This window comes from Podarcis filfolensis (assembly GCF_964270895.1).
Source record: "Podarcis filfolensis genome assembly, chromosome: 4".
NCBI lineage: Eukaryota > Metazoa > Chordata > Lepidosauria > Squamata > Lacertidae > Podarcis > Podarcis filfolensis.
This window is the reverse complement of record NC_139607.1, coordinates 32,996,486-33,020,985: the sequence shown is the minus strand read 5'-3', so window position 1 is coordinate 33,020,985 and position 24,500 is coordinate 32,996,486. Positions and strand designations below refer to the sequence as shown.

Here is a 24,500-nt window from a genome sequence, read left to right as displayed (position 1 = left end):
GATGGTCACATCCTTTCGTTTCTCGCCACCATTTAGCATTAAGAGCTGTAAGAGACCCAGTGTAGGTAAAAAAATCAAGCACCTGGTAGTAGTCCTCTGTATATGGCTGTGGGCTGCATATGTCTTGGAAAACCACAAGTCTATTATTTATTTATTTCAACATCTTCTCAAAGGAGCTCAAGGTGATGTACTACATTTTTCAATGTAGTATTGGAATGCTGCACAGTTTATTTCTGTAACACTTTAAAACATTTCCCCAGGAATCTTAGGTAAAAAGTTGCCCGGTTTAATTATTTTTTAAAAAAACACACAACCAAATGTTTTTATTTTTGTGGTGCAGGATTGACTACCTTTGTACCCATAAATTTTCAACATTTGTGACTTTGAGGCTTCAGAGATTATAACAGTTTCCTATCTTAGCTTTACACTGCCTGAGAGGTCATAAACTAGCAGACCATAAAGTAAAAATGTCGCCTAAAGTTTCAGAGCACCCCCTCCCGATAACTCCATAAAGTTTTCTGAAACCTTTTAAAGCTTAAGCTCTGTTATTGCGTTTTTAAAATGTTCTTGTCTTGTGTAGTCTTGTCTTGCTTGTCATGATTTCCATTTTCGCAAAAAGCAATGACTCTGATTTTTAGCTCATTTCAATACGTTTCCTTTTCAAATTAAGCATATTTCTGGAACATTTCCAGTTCTGTTCCACATGGAAGCAAGAATGTTTTCCTAATATTAGCAGCCACCTCTATATAGCCGAAGGACTGTCACACACAAGATGGGATTATCTTACTTATCTTATGTATGTAGTATATGGCTCTTGAAGTAATTGTGGAAAGAATAAGTTACAAAATCTTGGCAGATGCTCCTTTCTTAGGTGATGTAAAGGGAAGCACTGACTTCAGAGAATGCTGGATGCTTGAAATCGTGTAACACATCTTAATCAGCAAGAGATTCACGTGCCAGCAAGAGTTCAAAAGTTTAATTTAGTGCTACATGAATGAGACTTTGCTGGGTGAGTCTTCCCTTCCGCTGGTGCAGCCTCCAGAAGATCAGAAGCTTCTGCTTCTAGGGATGGAGAAGAAATTCAGTTCAGCATGCATTTCAAGATGAATGCAACAAATTCACACTTTCTGAAAGCTGATCGAAAACACAAAAAGGAGGGAAATGAATTAATTATAAATTATATATTTATTTGAAGTTAGTCATTTTATATCAAAAATAAGTTTTACAATCGGAACCATCCGCCTTTGACTCGTAGGTGTGGTCCAGAAACCACCTGTCAAAAAATTATTTAGTTGAGATTCCTGCATTGCAGGGGGTTGGACTAGATGACCCTTGGGGTCCTTTCCAACTCTACAATTCTATGATTCTGTGATTAATCATTACTACCTTCATCCCCCTCACCATGCATTGAAGAGCTATTTAGGTCGGAAGACAGGAAGAGAAACATAATAATAAATGTTAATTGCTATCATCATCACCTCAATAAAACAGAGTTCAGTGGAATACCAAGTTTGATTATTGCAAATAAAATAAAATAAATTCCACCATCCTTTCTGGTCACATCCACACCATACATATAAAACATGTTTAATGCACATGGCTTTCCCCCAAAGAATGCTGGGAGCTGTAGTTTGTTAAGGCTCCTAGGAATTGTAGCTCTGTGAGGGTTAGACTACAGTTCCCAAGATTCTTTGGAGGACGCCATGAATGTTTTAAGTGGTATAAATGTACTTCAAATGTATGGGGTTTATGTCAGTGGAAATTTGCTGAGCATACACCTAACTTCTCAACTGAAATCAAGGAGCTAAACGTAGTGCTATATTTTGGCTGGATTATATTGCCAAGTACAGAAGGAGACCTGCACTGTTCTGCTAAGAAGAAAACTACAATAATATTCAGTGCCGTTTTATGTATCGCACTGAGAGTTGCTGTAATTGATTCTACTTCAATTATATATCTTTTATTCCCAGGGAGTGGACTTTGCAGGATTTACAGGGCACATGTTTGTTGGGATCTGCCTCGTGCTTCTTGTCTCCATTCCTTTCCTAAGACTTCTCTACTGGAACAAAAAGCTTTACAACAAAGAGCCAAGTGAAATTGTTGGTGAGTTTGAGCTTCAGATTATATATTGGGGAAGGGGAATAGATGCAATAACCAAATGAACTCATATAACACCCTTGTGTTTTTAATTGTATGAAAATGCCTTAGTCTAGCTGCCAAGTCCCTTTCCCTCTTTGTTATACTAATGGACCATTGCTTGTTTTCTTTAGCCCTCAAGCCATTATTTCCCCTTCTTACATCAGAGATTTGTTGCGGAGAGCATATGGTGCAAAGTGTATCAGATATAATGAATCAGGGTCTTGGGAACTGGACCTGTTCCAGTCTATTTTGTTAAATTTATTTAATGCTTAATAGAGTTCTAAGCAGTTTCTAAAATACAAAGCTAGTTATACGAACATTAAAATATGAACATTCAGAATTAATCCCACGTAGAATTCTTCCTGTCATAGGCTGCCTTGGTTATTGAATGGAAAAGCGGAACAGAAGTTCTGAAAATAAACACATAAAAATCTGTGTGTGGGTCTCTTCAACAACAACCAGATTGAAGAAGACTTCATAAAAGGCCATTAAGCCTTTTTAATATAAGGCTGAGAATCTCTAGCTGAGATTCTTTCATTGCAGGGAGTTGAGACTAGATGACTTTCGGGGTCCTTTCCAACTCAACAGAGTGGCTGGCTAATAATAATAATAATAATAATAATAATAATAATAATAATAATAATAATTCCAACTCTAGGTTGTAGAAAACATCTTTTCCAATCAGTACCTTCAGATCTTTTCTAACTTAAAATTCTGGTTATTTCACTGCAAGTTTTAAAAAATGCCTTTAATAGTAAATACCATTTTTTCCCGTGTATAAGACTAGGGTTTTCCCCTAAAAAGAATGTCAAAAATTAGGGGGCATCTTAAACATGGGGCCATCTCCCCTCATTTTCTTAAATCTGAGTCCCCCAAAATAGGGGGCGTCTTATACACGGGGGTATCTTATAGACGGAAAAATATGGCAAACTTTAAAAGCTGGCAAATCGCTAGAGCCCAGGTCACACAATTGTAGATCTTTAAATACTGTACTGTACATTGAGTGAAACAAGGGGCTAATGATGCCCCTCCCCCACATATGAGGATGCAATATGTGATGGAGTTATATGTGCATACATCCGGCAAAAAATAATAGATTTCCGTGGTCCTCGTAAACCTTTCATAAGGATTGTGGGGATTAGTTGTACATACCCATTGATGGGTATATAATATGCACAGGATTTTAGTGCCTTAACGCGATTGGGGGCCACTCTTATTTAAGGTTTTCTTCTTAGAGGTTTTTCACTGCTTTAAGGTTTGTTTGTTTGTTTGTTTACAATTTTCTGAAATAAACAATTTTTTTTGAATAAATGGTATTGTAAAATGACTGGTAAAGGTAAAGGGACCCCTGACCGTTAGGTCCAGTTGCGGACGACTCTGGGGTTGTGGCGCTCATCTTGCTTTACTGGCCTCGGGAGCCGGCGTACAGCTTCCGGGTCATGTGGCCAGCATGACTAAGCCACTTCTGGCGAACCAGAGCAGCACACGGAAACACCGTTTACCTTCCCGCCGGAGCGGTACCTATTTATCTACTTGCACTTTGATGTGCTTTCAAACTGCTAGGTTGGCAGAAGCAGGGACCGAGCAACGGGAGCTCACCCCGTCGCGGGGATTCGAATTGCCAACCTTCTGATCGGCAAGTTCTAGGCTCTGTGGTTTAACCCACAGCGCCACCCGCGTCCCTAAAATGACTGGTAAGGATGAGCAAATCTGCCAATTTTGGTTTCTCTCAGTTTCTTGTTTTTCCCCAACATTAAATTCAGTCCTCCACATTTCCACATCAGTATGCATTTTTAATAGAAAAATCCTCATGAAAACTCCTCATCATTTTAGTGCAAATTTCTCTGAATATACACATTTTTGTATGTGATATATTACAATGTGCACATTTTTGCAAAGCAAATTTCCCTAATAGGGTGCATATTTGCATGTTAGATTTATTAATATATGCATACTTTGGTATACACGCTTTCGTACACTTGACTTGCAATTTGGCATTAACAGTGTGAATTTCAAAAGATGCCTGTGTTATTGTTTGTGTATTGTTTCAGAAAGCACAAATTTGACAGGCTTGCCTTTCAACGCAAACTGAATTTAATTCAGTCTCCAGTGGCTAGCATAGATTTTGACACACATGCAGCCTTCATATCTGATTTTCCATATGCAAATTTTGCACTGGGGATCTGTACCCGAGTACAAGGCATTGTAAGAAACGACATTCATTTAATTGGTAATGAGACACAAGGCTAAAATCCCAAGGCATTTACTTGGAAGCAAATCCCCCTGGAAACAAAGGGAGGGTTGAACTCTTCCTCAAGCTTGGGTTATTTATTGAAAAACAGAAGAGAAATGGAAGGACATGCTGTTGTTTAAAAATAGCATAATCATCCATACAAAAATGGTATATTTAACTAGCCAAAATTCTGCTGCCCTTGAAGAAACAAGCATATTCAGGCTCAAATTAGACTTGTCATCTGTGGTACTCTGCTGCCTACTATAGTCAGATTCAGCAGTTCTCGTAATTAGCAAGCAATCTCCTTTTTTCCCTATAATCAGCAACAAGCTACATCATGATGGAGCCAATCAGTACCTGCTCAATAAAAGCAAATACTAAAGTACTAGATCTATTAACATTTTCTGTAAAATGGGATGGGAGAGGTGATCAAAGAACATTTCATTAAAAGGGAGCTGGGGCAATTTGGCTTCAGAGAAGTAACAGAATGTCTGCAAGATGTTTTAATGGGTCTTTTCGATCTCTAATTGCTGTGGTTTTGCGATAACCTTCAATAGATTGTTTGAAGCAGCTGTTTCAATCAGCTTGGTGTCTGCTATGTTGCCCTCTGATTACCAATCAAACAAGCACTGAATGTATATATAAAGAACCAGTTTACTGTTCTCTGCTGCTTTGATTTCCTTCCTTGTCATATCCTTTTGAGTACTGCGTGTTGCTATTCAGCTGCTTAAATTAGAAAGGATTCACAAGACTGATCTTTCCCACTGTAATGAGACTACTTGCACTCTGTAGGGATGTTCATATGTATTGCAGACTTTTCTTTTTTAATTAACTGTTTATTGAAGGCTTTTCAAGTTTTGACAGAGTATAGAATCATAGAATCGTAGAGTTGGAAGGGACAACAAGGGTCTTTTGTACACTTGACTTGCAATTTGGCATTAACAGTGTGAATTTCAAAAGATGCCTGTGTTATTGTTTGTGTATTGTTTCAGAAAGTGCAACACACTTAAGAGCAGTTGATTCATAATCTGGTGAACCGGGTTCGCGTCTCCGCTCCTCCACATGCAGCTGCTGGGTGACCTTGGGCTAGTCACACTTCTCTGAAGTCTCTCAGCCCCACTCACCTCAGAGTGTTTGTTGTGGGGGAGGAAGGGAAAGGAGAATGTTAGCCGCTTTGAGACTCCTTTGGGTAGTGATAAAGTGGGATATCAAATCCAAATCCAAACTCTTCTTCTAGCACATCAGATTGCCACCGAACTTCTGCTTAAAAACCTCCAAGGAAGGAGAGTCCACAACTTCCCAAGTCGGAGACCGTTCCACTGTCAAACAGCTCTTACTGTCAGAAAGTTCATCTTGATGTTTAGTTGGAATCTCCTTTCTTGTAATTTGAAGCCATTGGTTCGAGTCCTACCCTTCAGAGAAGGAGAAAACAAGCTTCCATGTGACAGCCCTTGAGATATCTGAAGATAGCTATCATATCTCCTCTCAGTCTCTTAGCCTCTTTTCCAGGCTAAGCATATCCAGCTCCTTCAACCGTTCTTCATAAGGCTTGGGTTCCAGACCCTTGATCATCTTGGTTGCCCTCCTCTGCACACGTTCCAGCTTGTCAACATCTTTCTTAAATTGCAGTGCCCAGAATTGGACACAGTATTCCAAGTGTGGTCTAACCAAGGCAGAATAGAATGGTACAATTGCTTCCCTTGATCTGGGCACAAGGCTTCTGTTGATGCAGCCTAGAATAGCATTAGATTTTTGTTTGTTTGTTGCTGCTTCTGCATCACATTGTTGACTTGTGTTAAGCTTGTGGCCCCTAAGACCCCCCAGTACTCCATGGTTGCCCCACCTTTGCAGCAAGTTGGCTGTATTTCCACAGCTGCCTTTCCCCTCTTGTCCTAATCCAACAATTTTATTTATGGGGTTTTGTACCTGGTAGGCCACCTGCATGCAGATGGTCACTGGTTCAGTTCCTGGCATTTTCAGATAGGGCTGGAGACCCACCACCAGTCAGTGTAGATCAGGGTGGGGAACATCCTTTGGCCAGTGGACCAGATCCTTACCCCTGCTACCCCTTGTGCATGGAGAGGCCCACCTGTCAACCATCTGATGTAACAATGACACCAGGACTTCAAAGCACCACCCAAGATATGCCAAGAGCCCTGAGTATTGCTTTGAAGCGTCGCTGATCAGCAGGGTTGAAATCACTACCTGTCAGATGACTGGTGGTGAATTCAAGCCTGCTTTGTTCAGTAGATCTGATGCATAAATCAAGTTCCCCATGGGGAACGATGATGCAATTTAGAATCGAATGAAACCAATACTTAACACAGCACCAAAAATACAGTTTAAAGCAGAGAGTAAGCATATATAGTACCTAATGGGACATGCTCCCTCAAGAACTGAGTCTCAGACAGAACGGCGGTGCTGCTTCTGCATTAGATGTAGCAAAACAGCTAAAAGAGGAAGCGGGTTCTTCAGCGGTAGGAGGAGAGGGAGGTGGCGGCAGTGGCAGCAACCTGCCACCTTGTGTAACGCCAGGTCTTGTGCCAACCCTGGTTCTGGTGCCAGGGATCAGTGTTTAAAGGGTGCTAGCATATACTTAATATACATGCAGGCATGTCTGGCTATAAATACAGATCAGGCATCGAGGTATTTTGGGAGCTGAAGCAGGTGGAACTAAAAGAAACTAAAGGGACCTCTAATATTTCAAAACAGACAAGTGATTGGTGGTGGTGGTGGAGAGAAGGGGGCCATGTTACAAGTTTGTATTGGCCCCTGAGAGATGATGATTGGGCACTGTTTGTGCTGCAGAACATATGGCAACTCTGTTGAAATTAATGAGCTTCAAATAAATGCTCTGATTTCCCCACTGAACGTTCTTGTTTGCTCAGCTGAAGGCTGCAGCTTTGCAATCATCTCGAAATCTGAGGATCTGGCACTACTGCAGTTCACAGTCTCTTTTACCCCCCCCCCCCCGCATCCTTCAGCTGCTTTAGTGAGCTGATAATGATGGGTACATCTCTTTTTCCTGTGATGTTTCCAAATTCCGCCAGGGATACATAGCCGCCTTTTGAAAAAAAATAACAACTTCTCTTTTGCAAGAGGACAACTGAGCAGCTATAGAGATCCTTCAGATTTCATCCTAATTCTGTCATGGATGAAAAATAATTTGACAAGGTGGGACACAGGGAAATTCACTGGATAATGAGAGAGAACTGGTTTTATGTGAAGCCTGCCCTGTGCATCTAGGTTCTCTCAGATTCTTCCAGTGATGTAGAAGCTGCCCCCTTCACCTGCAAAATGCCCTGACAAGCATAGTGGAAAGAGTAGAAATATGAGTTGTGAATCCACTCTTTGTGTTTCTGGTGTAAACTTCTGAAGGAGGAATTTTAGGTGTAGAGAAAGGTCATAGACATCAGCACGCCAGGACGATGTTAACTTTCTTTCTTTCTTCAGACACTGTGTGAAGAATGGAGGTCTGTGACACTAATCCAGGGATGGGGAAGATGTGCCCCTCCCAATGTCACTGGGTTCCAGCTCCCATTATCCCTGACCATTGGTCATGCTGGGCTGGGTTTGATGGGAGTTCAAGGTAGGCATCAGACAGGGACGCTGTGGTTGTGTTCTGGATTGTAGATTCTGAAAAGAGAGTTGGACTAGAACAGTCTTTCCCAAAGTGGCCAACACCCCTGGGGGGGGGGGCACTGGGATGATCCAGGGAGCAGTAGTAGCCTCAGATGCATTGAATAATAATAAGGGGGTGGTGGTGGAAGCATAAAGAAGAGAAGAAAATTTTGAAAAACCATTTGTACATGTATGGGTGTAGCCAAGGGGGGCGGCAGGGATGGGCAGCTGCTCCCCCCCCCCAATCAGTAAAAATACTTAGCTAACTGAGGTTCTGCCCCCCTAACAAAAATCCTGGCTACACCCATGTGTACATGTGTCATCTGTTGTGTAATGACATTTACTGCCAGGTTGGGCACCATTTTGGGATGGCAACACCTCCCCTGGACCCGGCAGTCATGCTGGAGGAAAGGGCTTTTCTGGGCTTGAGTGAACCCCTTTTAGCTTCACCTAGGACTGGGAAGTGGATCACAGCTTGTCCGCTTGGCCAATGGCAGGTGAGCTGTGGTGCTGGCTCCACCCCTGGGGCAGATCAGATTGATCCGGCAGGTTTTTTATTCCAGTGCCTAGTCCACCTCCTTGTCTATTTTATAATTTCAAGCTTCAAGGTGTCTTCTTTACAACAACATCTTTCTTCACTAGGTTGTAGGATGTAGGTAGAAATATAGAAACATAAAAGAACGGAAGTTTGTCACTGCATCTTTCTGTTTGCTTGCTTAAAGAAAGTAGATTTCCAGGGGAGCGCTGATTAATTTCCCCCCCTGAAAAGTGGGCGGAAGGCCAAATAAGTTTGGGAACCTCTGGTCTAGAGGATCCCAGGTTCCTTCCAAGTCGATCATCCTGATTCTGTTCAACACATACATCCCTGTATTTGTGTTTCCACTATAATTAATTTCATTAATGTTATTTATATCCCAAAGAAATGTCAATATTAACAAGGTATAGTTACACTAAAAGCATTAAGTGAAATATTAATTTCTCAAGATATTACTAAAATGATTTTCGAACTCTCCTTCTGAGAGCAATTCCACACTTCATAATAGGCTATTGGCTATTGTGTATATCAATTGCAGACAGCTGGTTGCATCAATCATTCTTTACCTGACCCCATCAGTTTTAATTGTGATTTTTTTTAAAGAAAGAAAGAAAGAAAGCAGGGTGAAAAATGTATATGTGCTTCTGAAATGAGTATAATGAATTGCGGAGAGATTTCTTTTTCTCTGGACAGTTGGCAAAGCGTAAGCTTATCCTTTAATGAAAAATGTTGGCTAACTTGATTTTGGAAATGTTGTTGACCTAGAAGCCTGACACTCTGAGTTACGGTGTCTTCGTAGGGAGTAAATGGAAATTGTTTTGATAGATTTCAAAGCTGATGCAATTTTCTCAGCAACAAATTACATTGTCAGGACTTTAGTTGAGTGAAGAGCAGTAATTTGTGATTTTGAACTTGCTCTTCTGACGATGTAAAAGGACATTAAATATACAATACTATTGTGAATAGAAGTGATTGGTAGGTAAATAGGTGGTGAAGCAGTCTGCTTTTTCTTTTATCCACAGATATTTCCTGGCTGAGGTAAATATTCAGTGGCAATAGGAATTAGGTACATAATAGGCATGCCTTCAAACATGAATGGACAACAGATATTGCATTACTGATACTATATTGGAGTTTTATAAACCAAAGAATGGAAAATTATGTATACAGTGGAACCTCGGTTGCCGAATGTAATCCGTTTTGGAAGACCGTTCGACTTCTGAAATGTTTGACAAACGAGGTGCAATTGCTGGCCGGCAATTGCAATGGAGAAAATGGAGAAACGTGCCTTGGGAGCCGTTCGATTTCTGAGGTGCGTTCGAAAACGGAAGCATTCACTTCCGGGTTGTCGGCATTCAACTTCTGAAGCGTTCGACGACTGAGGTTCCACTGTAGTGCATTAAGTTAGGGATGGGGAACCTACCAGATGTTGTCAAAGTCCAGCTCCCATTATCCCTGACTATAGACCATGTTAGCTGAGGCAGATGAGAGTTGGAGTCCCACAACATCCTCAGTCCTGAATGAAAGTGCCGCCCACAACTCTATGGGAGACTATGGGGAAAGGCTGGCAGCAGTTACAATTCTTTGTAATGTCCCCCCTTTCCTCATTAGAAACATTTAATCCCAAAAAGTCTAGAAATGTGACATATTGCTACATTTGTCCATGGTAAACCCAGAGTCCCCACAGGCATCCTTTTTATTGTGCGTTCATGATGATGCTATTGGAGCGGTTATATGTGATCTTGCTTCCATATGCTGTTTGTGCAGGAGAAGTTTTGAAGCAGTCACATCTCTTGATTCCCAATCAGTATTTATCCCATACCTTCCTGCTGAAATCCTGTAGCTTAGCTTAGAATACTGGAATTATACCCCAGAAGGCCCATGTCTATACATTGAAGGGGTGGGATTTTGAAGCAGGCAGATTTATATGGGAAGAGCTGCATGCGTGCGCTAAACCATTTTTACAGGTCAAAACCAGTGTCTTGAATTGTGCCGAACTGGAAACCAGCACTGCTTGCTTAGTAATAATAGTGGGTCTATTGATTCAGGAGACACGCTGCAACTCCTTTTTTTCCAGCTGGTTGGTATTAATTCCATCATATTGAGGATTTTATTTTAAAAAAAATCAATTCCTGTTTTAGAACATATCTAAATTCTCTGCAATATGTGGAAAACACATTGAAGGGCTTCATGCCAGACAAGTTAATATGACAAGGGTGCCTTGAAGGCAGAAAGCTTGAAAAATCACTGGCAGAATATATACAGACTATTTATAAAAGACCTTATCTATCACAGCTTCTAACATAAAGATAGTTAGCCACATTTTTTTTTAATAAAAAGGATCCATTTATGTATTGGGTAGTTTTGCTGATTCTAACAGTGCAATACTATACATGTCTATTCAGAAGTTAGCTTCACTGAGTTCAGTGGGACTTTCAGATAATAGGACAGCATCTTAAAAGTCATAGCTGAAGCAATTTTTTTAAAAAATACACACAACCCAAGTCTAATGCTTATATGCGACCTTATTATATTGACAATGGCATTATATTTGATTAACCAAGGATAGATCTGTGTTAGACTAAACTGCACATTAATCTTTTATACATTGGAATGATCAGGTGCTGGGAGAAAGACAGGGATTTAAATGTTGAATAAGATTTCAGAGTCTCAGTGCTCTCTTGGTAAAGTAATTACACAAGTTGACATAGCTAAGAATAATGGTTCCATGAATATTTAACCTATCTGAGATTATGAATTAAGTATACCTATGAGCAAAATGCCTGTCAGAGCATATTAGTGCTGAAAATGCTCTAAACCAGCTTCAAAATTTTCCTAGATGTACATTTGAATTTCTGTACATGTGATCCCTTGAAATGGACCCCAGTGTTTGGCAACTGAGTGCAGAACACCCTTATGGTGTAGTGGTTAAGAGCGGTGGACTCGTAATCTGGGTAACCGGGTTCGCGTCTCCGCTCCTCCACATGCAGCTGCTGGGTGATCTTGGGCCAGTCACACTTCTTTGAAGTCTCTCAGCCCCACTCACCTCACAGAGTGTTTGTTGTGGGGGAGGAAGGGAAAAGGAGATTGTTAGCCGCTTTGAGACTCCTGAAGGGGAGTGAAAGGCGGGATATCAAATCCAAACTCTTCTTCTTCTTCTTCTTATAAAATGGTTTATAGACACAGTGGGGAAGGGCAGCCTTTGCCCTTCTCCTTTGTCTGAAAGGTGCTGTGAACCTCTAGGCAATCAACTAGTCTGTACTGGATGAATTGGTCTATGCCCTACCACTTGATATCTAACTCCAAAGCCTTGGTTGTGTATAGAAAGTGAGAGTGAGCCAAACCACTTTACCGTGGCCTTACTGACATATATTATTGATATAACAGTTTGCGTTCACACGGGGAAGTAAGAAGGCAAGACACAAGGGCTGGGTGAATTCAGCCACATTTTAAAAACTTAACATAAGGTCTGCAGAAGGGAACTTAGGTGCGGGATAGTAAATTGCACATAACAAACTGGGCGAGCTAACCCTATCAAGGGGAAGAGGCAATGTGTCATCTACCACTTCCTCTAAGACCCATCCTTTCAGGTGAGTAGGAAGGTCTTACTGCTTCACTCCTCCTCTGCTGAGTGCAACTCTGGATCTGACCCCTGATGCATAAATCTTTCAGTGAACGATGTTAGCCACTATACAATTTTGTTTTAGAAGCTTCACTTTTTGACCCAGGATACCGTGTGTGTGCGTGCCATCAGATATTTTGCTGTGATTTAATATGTCGTGTCTTCACTTTCAGCTAAATAATTATATTCCCCCCCCCCTTAGAGCTGAAACATGAAATCCACGTTTGGAGACTGACAGCACAGAGGATTAACCCTGCCAGCAGAGAAGAAACAGCTGTAAAGTGCCTCCTAATGCAAAAAGTTCTTACTCTGGAGATTTTGCTGAGGAAAAAGCTGAAAACATTCCACAGGTAGGTCCATGACACTTAACGCGACATTTTACAAAAGGTCACTGAGCTCATGGGAGGTCATGCGTAGCAACGTGGTTTAGACATGCAATATCTTGCATATAAGAAAAAGTAAGGCTGTTGTCACAATCTCCCCTTCCTCTGTTTTCTCCTTTGCCAAAAATTAGATTGTAATTTCCCCTGGGGAGGGGACCTGTCCCCTTGTACTTTGTGAAGTGCCATGCACATTGACGGCACTAAACACATAAAGTATCATTATTTAGTGATAATGGTGATGATAAAAATCATTACCATGCTTTGATTATTTTTTTATAATTGGCTGCAAATTGGCAACATTACCACTTTTAAGCAAATCTCATTTCTCTTATGCTTTGCTTGTATAACTTAGGAATACCCAGATTTTCCAAGACCAGCTTAAGTCTCCATTGAGGGCTCCCTCTCTCTCTTTGGAAGAAAACAGATGCAGTTAACAGACCCTGGAAACTTCACATTACAAACACCCTTTGTAACAAAATGATCTAGGGCTGAGCACTAATAAAGAGACTCAGATTAATTTCGATATGATTTTGCTTAAGTGGGTACAGTATTGCAACTGCCATAGTACAAGAGCTGTCCCATCCATATGAATCTCTCTGTGGATTTTTATTTCAGACAAATCTCACAAGAAGATAAAAACTGGGAAACAAATATCCAGGAGCTCCAAAAAAAGGTAATGTATTGCCTTCATACCATTGCAAAACATTGCCCACCATATTCTATTACATTCATTTTACTACAACACTGCGTGCCTTTCAGTGCACAAATTGCTCTGCAGTCCATAACTTCCAAACAACTAGTTTTATGTAGTTTAGGTTGGACTTAATGTGTGAAGCCAGATAGGAACATAAATCTTCTGTTCGAAAATCTACCATGATCCTCCGCTTTCAGGGTTTAGAAGTATCGCCATGTAGAAATTATAATGTGAACTTTTGACTTGTTCCTTATAGAAAAAGCAAATGTCACAGAACAAAGATGACTTGGAACAGTACTTAAACTACCTTGGTTTGATAAAGGGATCCTCCAGACTATCAGTATTTTCCTGGAGGGATGCAAGTGCATACCTAGGTTGATTGATGTGCCTGGGTGAAACAAATCCACTATAAAAAAAAGGAAACTGACTTTTTATGGTTTGGAAAGTAATGCAAGAGGCAAATGCAGCCGGCTTATATCTGCAAGTGATGGACTGAAGACTTCAGCACTCTGGTCTGCTGCTCCAGCTCCACCCACCCACCTGCCCCTGATCGGGAAGTTCAGATATTTGGTTTAGGCTGGCTATCTTGCCATGCACAGCAGTTGACCAGGGATGGATATAATAGCTGGCTGCAAGTATAGTCTTTCACCCGCCAGGGGGACTAGAGGAAGCCCTGTGACAGGTGGTTCTTCTTCTTCTTCTTCTTCTTCTTCTTCTTCTTCTTCTTCTTCTTCGGCGATCACTCATAGCTGAGTAAGATTGTCTTCCATAAACACGGTTTTAACAATGAGTCCGTAAGTGACTGTGGAGGCCAATTCGGGACCCACACATCCTTCCACAGTGGGGACATTGATTCCTGGGCAGGAGTTGATCACTGTGTGGATTTGCCAAGCGTACCTTCCTCTTAGCACGTTTCTCCCTTGCGTTCTGAGTTTGAGTGTCTTCAAAGTCCATGACAACTTTGGTAAAGGCTGTTCTCCAACTGGAGCGCTCACAGGCCAGTGTTTCCCAGTTGTCGGTGTTTATACTACATTTTTTAAAGATTTGCCTTGAGAGAGTCTTTAAACCTCTTTTGTTGACCACCAGCATTACACTTTCCATTTTTAAGTTTGGAATAGAGTAGTTGCTTTGGAAGACAATCATCAGGCATCCACACAACATGACCAGTCCAACGAAGTTGATGTTGAAGAATCATTGCTTCAACACTAGTGATCTTTGCTTCATCCAGTACACTGATATTACCGTATTTTTTGCACCATAACACTCACTTTTTTCCTCCTAGAAAGTAAGGGGAAATGTCTGTGCGTGTTATGGAGGAAATGCCTACGGGTGGCATGCCTACGGATTTTCCTCCTCTAAAAACTACGTGTGTGTTATGGTCAGGTGCGTGTTATAGAGCGAAAAATACGGTAGTTTGCAATATTAGTTTGCTGATTGTTGTATAACCTCTCCACAAACTAATCAGAATAAATGTTCAATGAAGAGTGGACATCATATGGTATGTATGTAGCCCAAGTCTACACTGTACAGTGCTCAGGTGAAGGATAGCCATATGTGAGTTTGTGAGGTTCACATTGTTTCCTAGACAAGAAGTTGGAAACTGTAATGAGTGAAGTGATTCTGAGAATGGGATGAAATAGTAAGGGCTATAAAGAAACAGGAAAAGACTGATGCTAGGAACAGAGCCCGCTGGGGCACACAATCCGAGCCTAAAAAGGTATCAAGTATTTATGTTGGAAATTGCATTCCAGCCTTACTGCTCCCGTTATAAGGAAAAACAAATTTAATAAACACTTTTACTTCCAGGCCCTGTAACTGATAAGACATAAAGCTTCCTTTTATTTGTGTAACTAAGATGAAACTGCACCTTAGGGTCGCTGCATCTGCCTCTATACTGTTCCTTAGACTGCAAACAGAGTTGTTCTGAAAAACGTGTTAACATTTGTGGAAACAAGACACAGTTCCTTTCTAAATTTAAGATATTGTTTCACACCTCAGGCATTTCCTCTCTCACTTTAATGAATTAGACCGTATTGTTGTTAAAAACTGTATTTCAAATAATATACATTTAAAGCATGCTGATATATCTGAAGGGTGCTTCTTCTTGTTGATACGGTTTCTGTATTTTCTGCTTTCCCACAGCACAGAATAACAGACAAGGTGCTTCTCATCAAATGCCTGACTGTTTTGGGAGTTGTTATCCTCATGTTCTTTCTCAATTCGTTTGTTCCAGGGATTCACCTGGATCTTGGTAAGCTCAGCTCCTCTTCTTTCATTGTTGGGAATAGAAAAAGCTGCATTTGAACATGGAGTGTTTCACGCAGCTCTTTGCAGAGGTCTATCTTGACCATGCAGTCTAAAGGCCTGTACGGATACCGTATTTCATTTTTTTGAACAACAATGGCATATTTGTAACTCTGCACTCATGATGGCTTCCCTCCAGATACCTCCGCTTTTGTTGCTGGGAACTCAGAAAGCACGCAGCTGAAGACTGCTCGTGAAATGCAAACCCCTTCCCAACACTGCCATGTTGCTCCTTTAAAAGAGACCCCCCGCCAAAAAAAGAGAGAGGCGTTGGGAAAATTGGTAGAATCTGCAGTTCTATGAATGCTTAACCTGAATGTAAACCCTGTTAATTAGTGTGACTTCCACAGTAACATGTAATAGTGCTGAGTTTCAGGCATTTATATAGAATTTTAGAAGGTTTAAAGTGCTTCATGTACTAGATGTTTCATGGAAGATCGAGGAATGCATCGCCCAGTGTAATTTCTGTCTTCTAAAAGTGGCAGGGGAGTGAAACCCTATGCTGCAGAGCCAACTCCAGGCTGCTATTAGCTGAAGTGTGGAAAACAAGCAGATTGAATAGTTGCCTGTATGTTTTCCTCTCTGTAGCTAATAGTAGCTTAGGAAGAAGGATTTGGATCAGGGCCATAGCACAGGATGGATGGATGGGCTTAGACTCATCTCCCTATACAAGGGCTCCAAGGGAGCTTCTGCAACTGCTTTTAGGAGAAGAACATTATATTGGGAGACACAAGTCTTTGGTCTGTTTTTCCCGGAAATCTTTCCAATGGAAAAGATTGTGGCCATCATGCCCCATGAAACAACACAGCCTATGTGTGAACTGATTATACAGCAGCATACTAGGTAACAAAAGTATATGAAACTAATGGAAAACAAATATCCTGATATGCTGTCTAGCTGTGTATTTCTCTAATTCTCTTATCTATAGCGATAGGCACTTTAAGTAAAGGCCTTCATTTAATACCAACTTTCTACACAGTGCCTTCGTTATCTTGCTTTTATATGGCTTGGACTGTTAATTTTTTTTATTGCTTACAGGAACTGGGGGGATAATCAAACTTTGATCAAATATTTTCTTTTAGTACAGCCAATACAACAAATCATTTGAATTTCAGAAGAAGCGGTTTAATGGCCTGAGGAAGTACATGGGTGCCTGGGGAAACAGTGAAATGGAGGAGCCTGGAAAAGAATCATAATCTTGTTCAGGATTGGTGCCTTCCTCCAAAAGAAGTTCTGTGCACTTAGAAATATCTATGGGGTGTTTTTTGTTTGCTTGTTTTGCATGGGTAGGAAATCTCAGGCCAGGCAACAAATGTGAAGCTCAAGGCTTCTCTTTCTGGAACTCACCCTAGGCAACAACCTCTCCCCAGGCCAGAGCCCTCCCGGGCTGACTGAAATGTGCCATTGAATTCCAATAATGCCTCTTGCTTGTGCCTGGAAGGAGTACAGAAGGTTTTTGTGTGTGAATGTGTACTACCCTACTGTATAATAATAATAATAATAATAATAATAATAATAATAATAATAATTTATTATTTGTACCCCGCCCATCTGGCTGGGTTTCCCCAGCCACTCTGGGCGGCTTCCAACAAAGATGAAAAATACACTAAAATGTCACATATTAAAAACTTCCCTGAACAGGGCTGCCTTCAGATATCTTCTGAATGTCAGGTAGTTGTTTATCACTTTGACATCTGATGGGAGGGCGTTCCACAGGGCGGGCTCCACTACCGAGAAGGCCCTCTGCCTGGTTCCCTGTAACTTGGCCTCTCCCAGTGAGGGAACCGCCAGAAGGCCCTCGGAGCTGGACCTCAGTGTCCGGGCAGAACGATGGGGGAGGAGATGCTCCTTCAGATATACTGGACCGAGGCCGTTTAGGGCTTTAAAGGTCAGCACCAACACTTTGAATTGTGCTCGGAAACGTACTGGGAGCCAATGTAGGTCTTTCAAGTAGGTGTTATATGGTCTCGGCGGCCGCTCCCAGTCACCAGTCTAGCTGCCGCATTCTGGATTAGTTGCAGTTTCCGGGTCACCTTCAAAGGTAGCCCCACGTAGAGCGCATTGCAGTAGTCCAAGCGGGAGATAACCAGAGCATGCACCACTCTGGCGAGACAGCCTGCAGGCAGGTAGGGTCTCAGCCTACGTACCAGATAGAGCTGGTAAACAGCTGTCCTGGATACAGATTTGACCTGTGCCTCCATGGACAGCTGTGAGTCCAAAATGACTCCCAGGCTGCTTACCTGGTCCTTCAGGGGCACAGTTACCCCATTCAGGACCAGGGAATCCTCCACACCTGCCCGCCTCCTGTCCCCCAAAAACAGTACTTCTGTCTTGTCAGGATTCAACCTCAATCTGTTAGCCGCCATCCATCCTCCAACCGCCTCCAGACACTCACACAGGACCTTCACCGCCTTCACTGGTTCTGATTTAAAAGAGAGGTAGAGCTGGGTATCATCTGCATACTGATGAACACCCAGCCCAAACCTCCTGATGATCTCTCCCAGTGGCTGCATGTAAATGTTGAAAAGCATGGGGGAGAGGACAGAACCCTGAGGCACCCCACAAGTGAGAGCCCAGGGGTCTGAACACTCATCCCCCACCACCACTTTCTGAACACGGCCCAGGAGGAAGGAGCGGAACCACTGTATGACAGTGCCCCCAGCTCCCAGCCCCTCAAGACGGTCCAGAAGGATGTTATGGTCGATGGTATCAAACGCCGCTGAGAGATCCAGCAGAACTAGGAAACAGCTCTCACCTTTGTCCCTAGCCCGCCGGAGATCATCAACCAGTGCGACCAAGGCAGTTTCAATCCCATGATGAGGCCTGAATCCCGACTGGAAGGGATCCAAATGGTCCGCTTCTTCCAGGCGTGCCTGGAGTTGTTCAGCAACCACTCTCTCAATCACCTTGCCCAAGAATGGAAGATTTGAGACTGGGCGATAATTGGCCATCGTGGCCGCATCTAAAGATGGTTTTTTAAGAAGCGGTTTAATAACCACCTCTTTCAGCGGGTCTGGGAAGGCTCCCTCACGGAGGGAAGCATTCACCACCCCACGAAGTCCATCGCCCAGTCCTTCCTGGCTAGCTTTTATAAGCCAGGATGGGCAAGGATCCAGGAGACAGGTGGTTGGCTTCACTCGTCCAAGCAGCCTGTCCACATCCTCGGAGGTAACAGATTGGAACTGATCCCACACAACTTGACTCCACCCGCTCTGGCCCGGCTCCCACGGTGGAGTCTACTTCTTCCCGAATCTGAGCGATTTTATCTGCAAAAAACTTTGCAAAATCATTGCAGGAGATCATGTGGCCCATACTGGGCCCCGATGTCGCAGGTGGTTCCGCTAAATTGTGAACCACCTGAAAAAGTCTCCTGCTGCTGTTTTCTGCAGATGCAATAGAGGCGGCGAAGAAAGTCTTCTTCGCTGTCGCTATCGCCACTTGGTAGGGTCGACGTTGAGCTCTAACCTGTGTCCGGTCAGATTCGGAATGAGTTATCCACCACCGGCGCTTTAGCCGTCTCAACGATTGTTTCATTGCCCTCAGATCCGTGGAAAACCACGGGGCTGTCCGGGCTCCATGCAATCGGAGAGGGCGCTTCGGAGCCAAACAGTCAGTAGCCCTGGTTAACTCCACATTCCAGCGGGCCACCAGGGAATCAGCTGAAAGGCCATCAACATGGGATAAAGCATCCCCAACCACTCTCTGGAAACCATTTGGATCCATTAAGTGGCGGGGGCGGACCATCCGAATCGGTCCCACCTCCCTGCAGAGGGGATGGGTCGCAGAGAAGTCCAGTTGCACCAGGAAGTGATCTGACCATGGCACTTCTTTCGTTTCGCTTTTACTTAGTGTCAGATCACCAACATCCATAGAGGTAAACACCAGGTCCAAGGTATGTCCGCGGCTATTGGTTGGGCCAGACTTATTCAGGGACAGCCCCATGGAGGCCATGCTTTCCACGAAGTCCCGAGCGGCCCCTTGTAAGGTCGTGTCGGCATGGATGTTAAAATCCCCTAGGACAACCAAGCTAGGTGTCTCCAGGAGAACATCCGCCACAACCTGAAGCAGCTTGGGCAGGGAATCCTTGGTGCAGCGGGGAGGTCAGTACACCAAAAGGAATCCTGTACTGCCCCTATTGCCCAACTTCCAGAACATGCACTCGGAAAACTGGGTCTTCCCAATAGGACGCCTGGTGCAAACTAATGACTTCCTAAAAATCACTGCACACATGACCTGGGTTGCTGTGCGTAAGAGAAACCTGGTGGACAAGCGGCGGCAAGGACAGGCCCATCTGCTTCATCCAACCAAGTCTCTGTTACACATGCCAGGTCAAGTCCTCCATCCATGATCAAGTCATGGATGGCAGTGGTCTTATGAATCATTGACCTGGCATATAAAGGTAAAACATACATTTAAAGGTAAAACATATAAAGTTAAAACATACATTTGTTTCTCCACCCAATTTGGTCTGTAGAACCTACCCACCGCTGCCACATGCCCCTTGGCAGATAGCCCAGAAGGGAATGTGATATTCAGGCTGAAGAAGGTTCCTCACCCCTGCTCTAACAGAATGGTCATTTTTGCTCTGTCAAGTAGGTAATCAAGCCTGTGAGAATGTTGTAGGCCTTTGAGTTGCCTCGCTCAATGCTCTTGTTAAACCACTGGGTGCTGTTGCACAAGGGTAAAACAGTCTAAGCATGTTCTGCAGTTTGATCTGTTGGAAAGGCCTATTTCTCACTATTTTGGCAGGTGCCCTGGACATTCTTAAACAAGCACAGCTTGGGGTGGGGTGGGGGTGGACACATACCCTAAGGTTCATGACATTCCTTTTTGAAATCCATACAGATTTCTGGTTTCTGTGTGCTAAGTTGGGCTATTTCAGTTGCTGAATTTCACATTTCCTAGCTCGGAAATCTGAATCTCAGCTGTTTATAAATGTTTGCTTCAAATATAAAATCAGATGTCACGGCCCTGAAATCCAAACCAGAGAAGAACCGAAATCCTCATTGATCTTTCCTGTTAGGTTGTCTCCTAAAATGGAGCTTTGTATTTTGAAAATGGAAGCCACAGATAGAAAGGTCACTATTGGGTAGGCTCATCATAGAAGTCTCTCATAGTACTGATGGATGTTGACGTAGCAGAGAACTGGATGGGAGGCTATAATAGCTTAGTTAAGGTGCATCTCCCTCCCAAATGGTTGATTAACATGGTGAGTATTCCCTGTGAAAATATCTCACAGCATTCTGGGTGTTCATTAATGGCTATCTGGTGTTAAGTCTGAACCAGCTGTGCAGTGACATGAGAGTATTGCTTCTGGTGCCACTAGATCTGGTCAGCACAATTTGTCACCCATCATGCTAAATGCAGTCCACTGGGGCTTGATAAGACCTGCTGAGATTTCTGCCTGTCTTTGACTGTAAAAATAAGGAGGATGTGAATGACTTGTTATGTCTGACAAGCTACTCGTAGCTTGCTGCGTTGTGCGGACCGAATCTAGATCATATGGATTGTCCCAGTTTCTCATTTTATTTGGCTGGTGCTGGGTTACTGAAAGTGACATGTTAACACATATCCCTTCCAGCTTGCAAACCGCCTACAGTCATTTTATCTTTGGCATTTGAAGTGTAATTTTAGGTCTGAACCATAACTCATACACATCATTAGAAATCTTTTCATCTCAGATGGCATACAACTAAATGTGTGGTCTTCACGGTTTAAAAGCAGTTTGTCTGATATAACTTGTAGTGATAAGAAAGTTATTTCTATAGTGTTTGATCTGTGGTGGTTTGAGCTGGAGGTTTTGCACATGCAAATCATCGTGTACAGAAATTAAGTGATGGGCGTGCACATCTAAACTTATTGACAGTGGAAACAGAAAGGCATTTTTTAACCTATTATATGGGTTGTGCTGGAAGACAGTGTCAATGCAACTCTAGGCGTGTTTACTCAGAAGTAAGCCCCACTGTGTTAAATAGGGTTTACTCTTAAAAAATTACAGTCTCAGAATTGTGGACTTGACATTCAGGTGGTAGAATGACATGAATGATGGTGGAAAAGTAGGAATTCTTGAGGAATTTGCTGTTTGAGAATTCTTTGCTCTTTGTGAACATGTTGACTACCACTGATGTACATAAGCACGTGTTTATAAACTGCCATTGGAACCTTTCTTATTTGGGTTGCATTTTAAATATGTGCCTTCAGCACTGCAATATGTCTTTATTTTACTTAATCTGACATCCAATTCTTCAGCAAAATGTATTATTGCCATAGCATTCAACTAGAATTGCATTGCACCACTCTGATTAGAAGGCCCCCTGTTTTATTGTTATTCCTTTCTGTAAACCGATTGGTATATTTATCGACTAATTTGCATAATATGTAAGAATTTCGGGGGGGGGATACACCAGAGAAATTAACCACCCTAATTGCAAAGGGCAGCAACAGAACCCCCTCAGGCAGCACTCCCAGTTCCTTAAACAAATGACATTGAAATGCATTATGTAAATTGCCAGGGAAATTGCATCTTAAAACACAAACAAATGACACCTGAGGAAGTGGCAGGATTTGCACATGTAATTCCTCTTTATTTCTCTGTCCCTTGATGCTTAGGTAGTCATGCAGGATTGCTGGCTTTAGCAGTGACTTCCATGGTTAAATGAATGAACATAACAGGCTGGTAGCTGAGTAGCCATGTGTGACCCTTGCCTGGAGTACTGTCTAGCAGTGATAAAATGTTTACATTACTCTGGGGGGTCTCATACGCTCAAACTGAAATTACTTCTGAAGTTTTAAAATGTGGTGTAGCGAGAGCTGTAGCAGTGCTTGTCTTGCTTAAAATTAGCTCCTTGCTGGAATCCATATTTTGTGATACTGTTTGTTACTTGCATTGAGTTGCTTGTAAGATAGAGTAGGAGTATACTGTTTATTATTATTATAATAAAAAATCTGCTTGTGGCTGTGAATTCTCACCAGAAGCAGCACATAGGTGATTGGGGACAACTGCTCACCATCTCCTCTCCTTGCTGTGGGGAGAAATCCTGCAGCACTTTCCACATTTTTTTCCAGGTTCCCTGAAAAAGGTGGAAGAATCAGGTTTGGTGCCTACCCTCCCCCTGCATAACACAGGGTGTTAGGAACAGAACAAAAATCAAATGGAGGACCCAGGACCTCACTGCAAGCCTTATCATGGATGGGGACTGGGTAGTGTCAGGGTACCCTGGTGGAGAACCTGGGACCACAATCCATGATGACCCCACTCAGGAGACTTGCAGAAGGAGGGCGCCTGATGCCTCCTGACTAAACTCTTCTCCCTAGTTTTGCTACCCCTTACAGCTCAATAGTAGAGATAGGAATATAGGGAACTGCCTTCTACTAAATAAAACCTGAACTTGGGACCTTCTACATGCAGAGTAGATCCTCCACTGCTGAACTATGGCCCATCCTCAAATGGAAACAAGTCTGAGCTGAAGATTGGTGGCATGATAACTTCGCAGCATCATCCATCCTATTTCAGAGTCCTTCTTGGAAGGAGGCTGGAGAAACCCAGCCAGATGGGCGGGGTGCAGTTCTTCTTCTTCTTGTTGTTGTCATCTTAAGTTTGGTGAGAATCAAGATCTCACTAAGGCACAAGGATGGTGTGGCAGCCAGACTGATTTCAAAACCTGGCCATTGTGACTTGGAAGCTGCTGGTGCTATAATCAGGTCCTGGTTTCTAGTTCTAGTAACCTCCTGGACAGCATCCCTTCTCTTTGGGCCTTGGCTGTGTAGGCTTCTGACTTGATAATCCAGTTGGTGCTGCTGGACAGCTCCGCTGCCGTTCAGCTCTTCAGTTGTAAAAATAAATAAATGAAGAAACTTCCTGGCTCAGCTGATCTGCTTCCCTTGCCTAGATTGTAAGACTGAAACAGATCATGGAAATGAGGGAGCATCTTTCTCCTTTTTAAAGCACCTGTGCAGAGTAAAAATATTGCTATCATTCTCATTTTCTGCCTTCTGGCAGATTCAAACCACAACTTTGATGACTTAATTGTGTGTATGCGCGCGCGCACACACAAAAACATGACAAGACCATTAAGGTTGTGATTTGAACCTGCATGTTACACAATTCTTTGATATAAACCAGGCCTCTGGTTTAGAGCTTCATGTAGCAGAATTGTGTTCTCTGGAACTGGAATGGGAGCAATTAAGTCTAGATGAACCATATTGCTAAATATACAGTAGAGTTAATGTGGCAGCTGATCTGGTCATTACCATCTGGTCTAAGAGGAAGGTGGCAGGGTTGTGTGGGTGGGAGTGACAGCCAGAGCATTCATGTTGCCCTCTTACTCCCTGAGCTATGTGAGGTTTTGTTGTACTGCCACAGGCTGAGCCAATGTTGTGACTGCTGTCTCCACATGGCAAACTCAGGCTGGATCAGATTTTGTTGCACTTGCTCTAACATGTTCAGGCTCAGCTGAGTGCAGAAATCCAATCTGTGATGAATTAGGCTCAAACTGGACATGATGCTAAATGTGTCATTGGCAACCATCTCAGTTTTTATATGTACATAAAATTAATAACACATATGGGAGGCAATTTTCATCAGGTACACAGCACATAGAAAGGGGAGTTTTACCCCTCTCCTCCCCAGTCAACAACAACACAACAACAACAACAAAATTCCCTAGCAAGAATCTTCAAAGAACAAGATCATCTATGTATAAAAAAATAAGAAAAAGGTACCATACTGGTGAAATGGAAACAGACCTACCAGGCAATCTGTTGAGGTAGATTTTCTTCTCTCTCTCTTTTTTGCTTTTTAATCTTTTATGTTCTACATTATAACTGGTTTTCTCATTACCTTTTTCATGCGATAAGTTGATTGAGAAGTGTTGAGACTGTAAAAATGAAATTACGTGAAATAATTGATTTTAGAAAGTAAACAAAGAAATTCCCCAGTGCTCAAAAGAACAGCTTTCTCTTATCACATG

General features: G+C 42.5%; 1 protein-coding gene across 2 annotated transcripts in view; it reads left to right on the top strand.

Annotated features, from left to right (window-relative positions):
• OCA2 (OCA2 melanosomal transmembrane protein) overlaps positions 1 to 24,500 on the top strand; it is a 167,703-nt gene that overhangs the window by 81,913 nt on the left and 61,290 nt on the right. For both annotated transcript variants that reach the window (XM_083610613.1, XM_083610612.1), the window contains exons 15-18: positions 1,971 to 2,103; positions 12,353 to 12,500; positions 13,149 to 13,206; positions 15,370 to 15,478. In XM_083610613.1, coding sequence (XP_083466739.1) covers positions 1,971 to 2,103; positions 12,353 to 12,500; positions 13,149 to 13,206; positions 15,370 to 15,478 — 448 coding nt within the window. The remainder of the gene's footprint in view (positions 1 to 1,970; positions 2,104 to 12,352; positions 12,501 to 13,148; positions 13,207 to 15,369; positions 15,479 to 24,500) is intronic.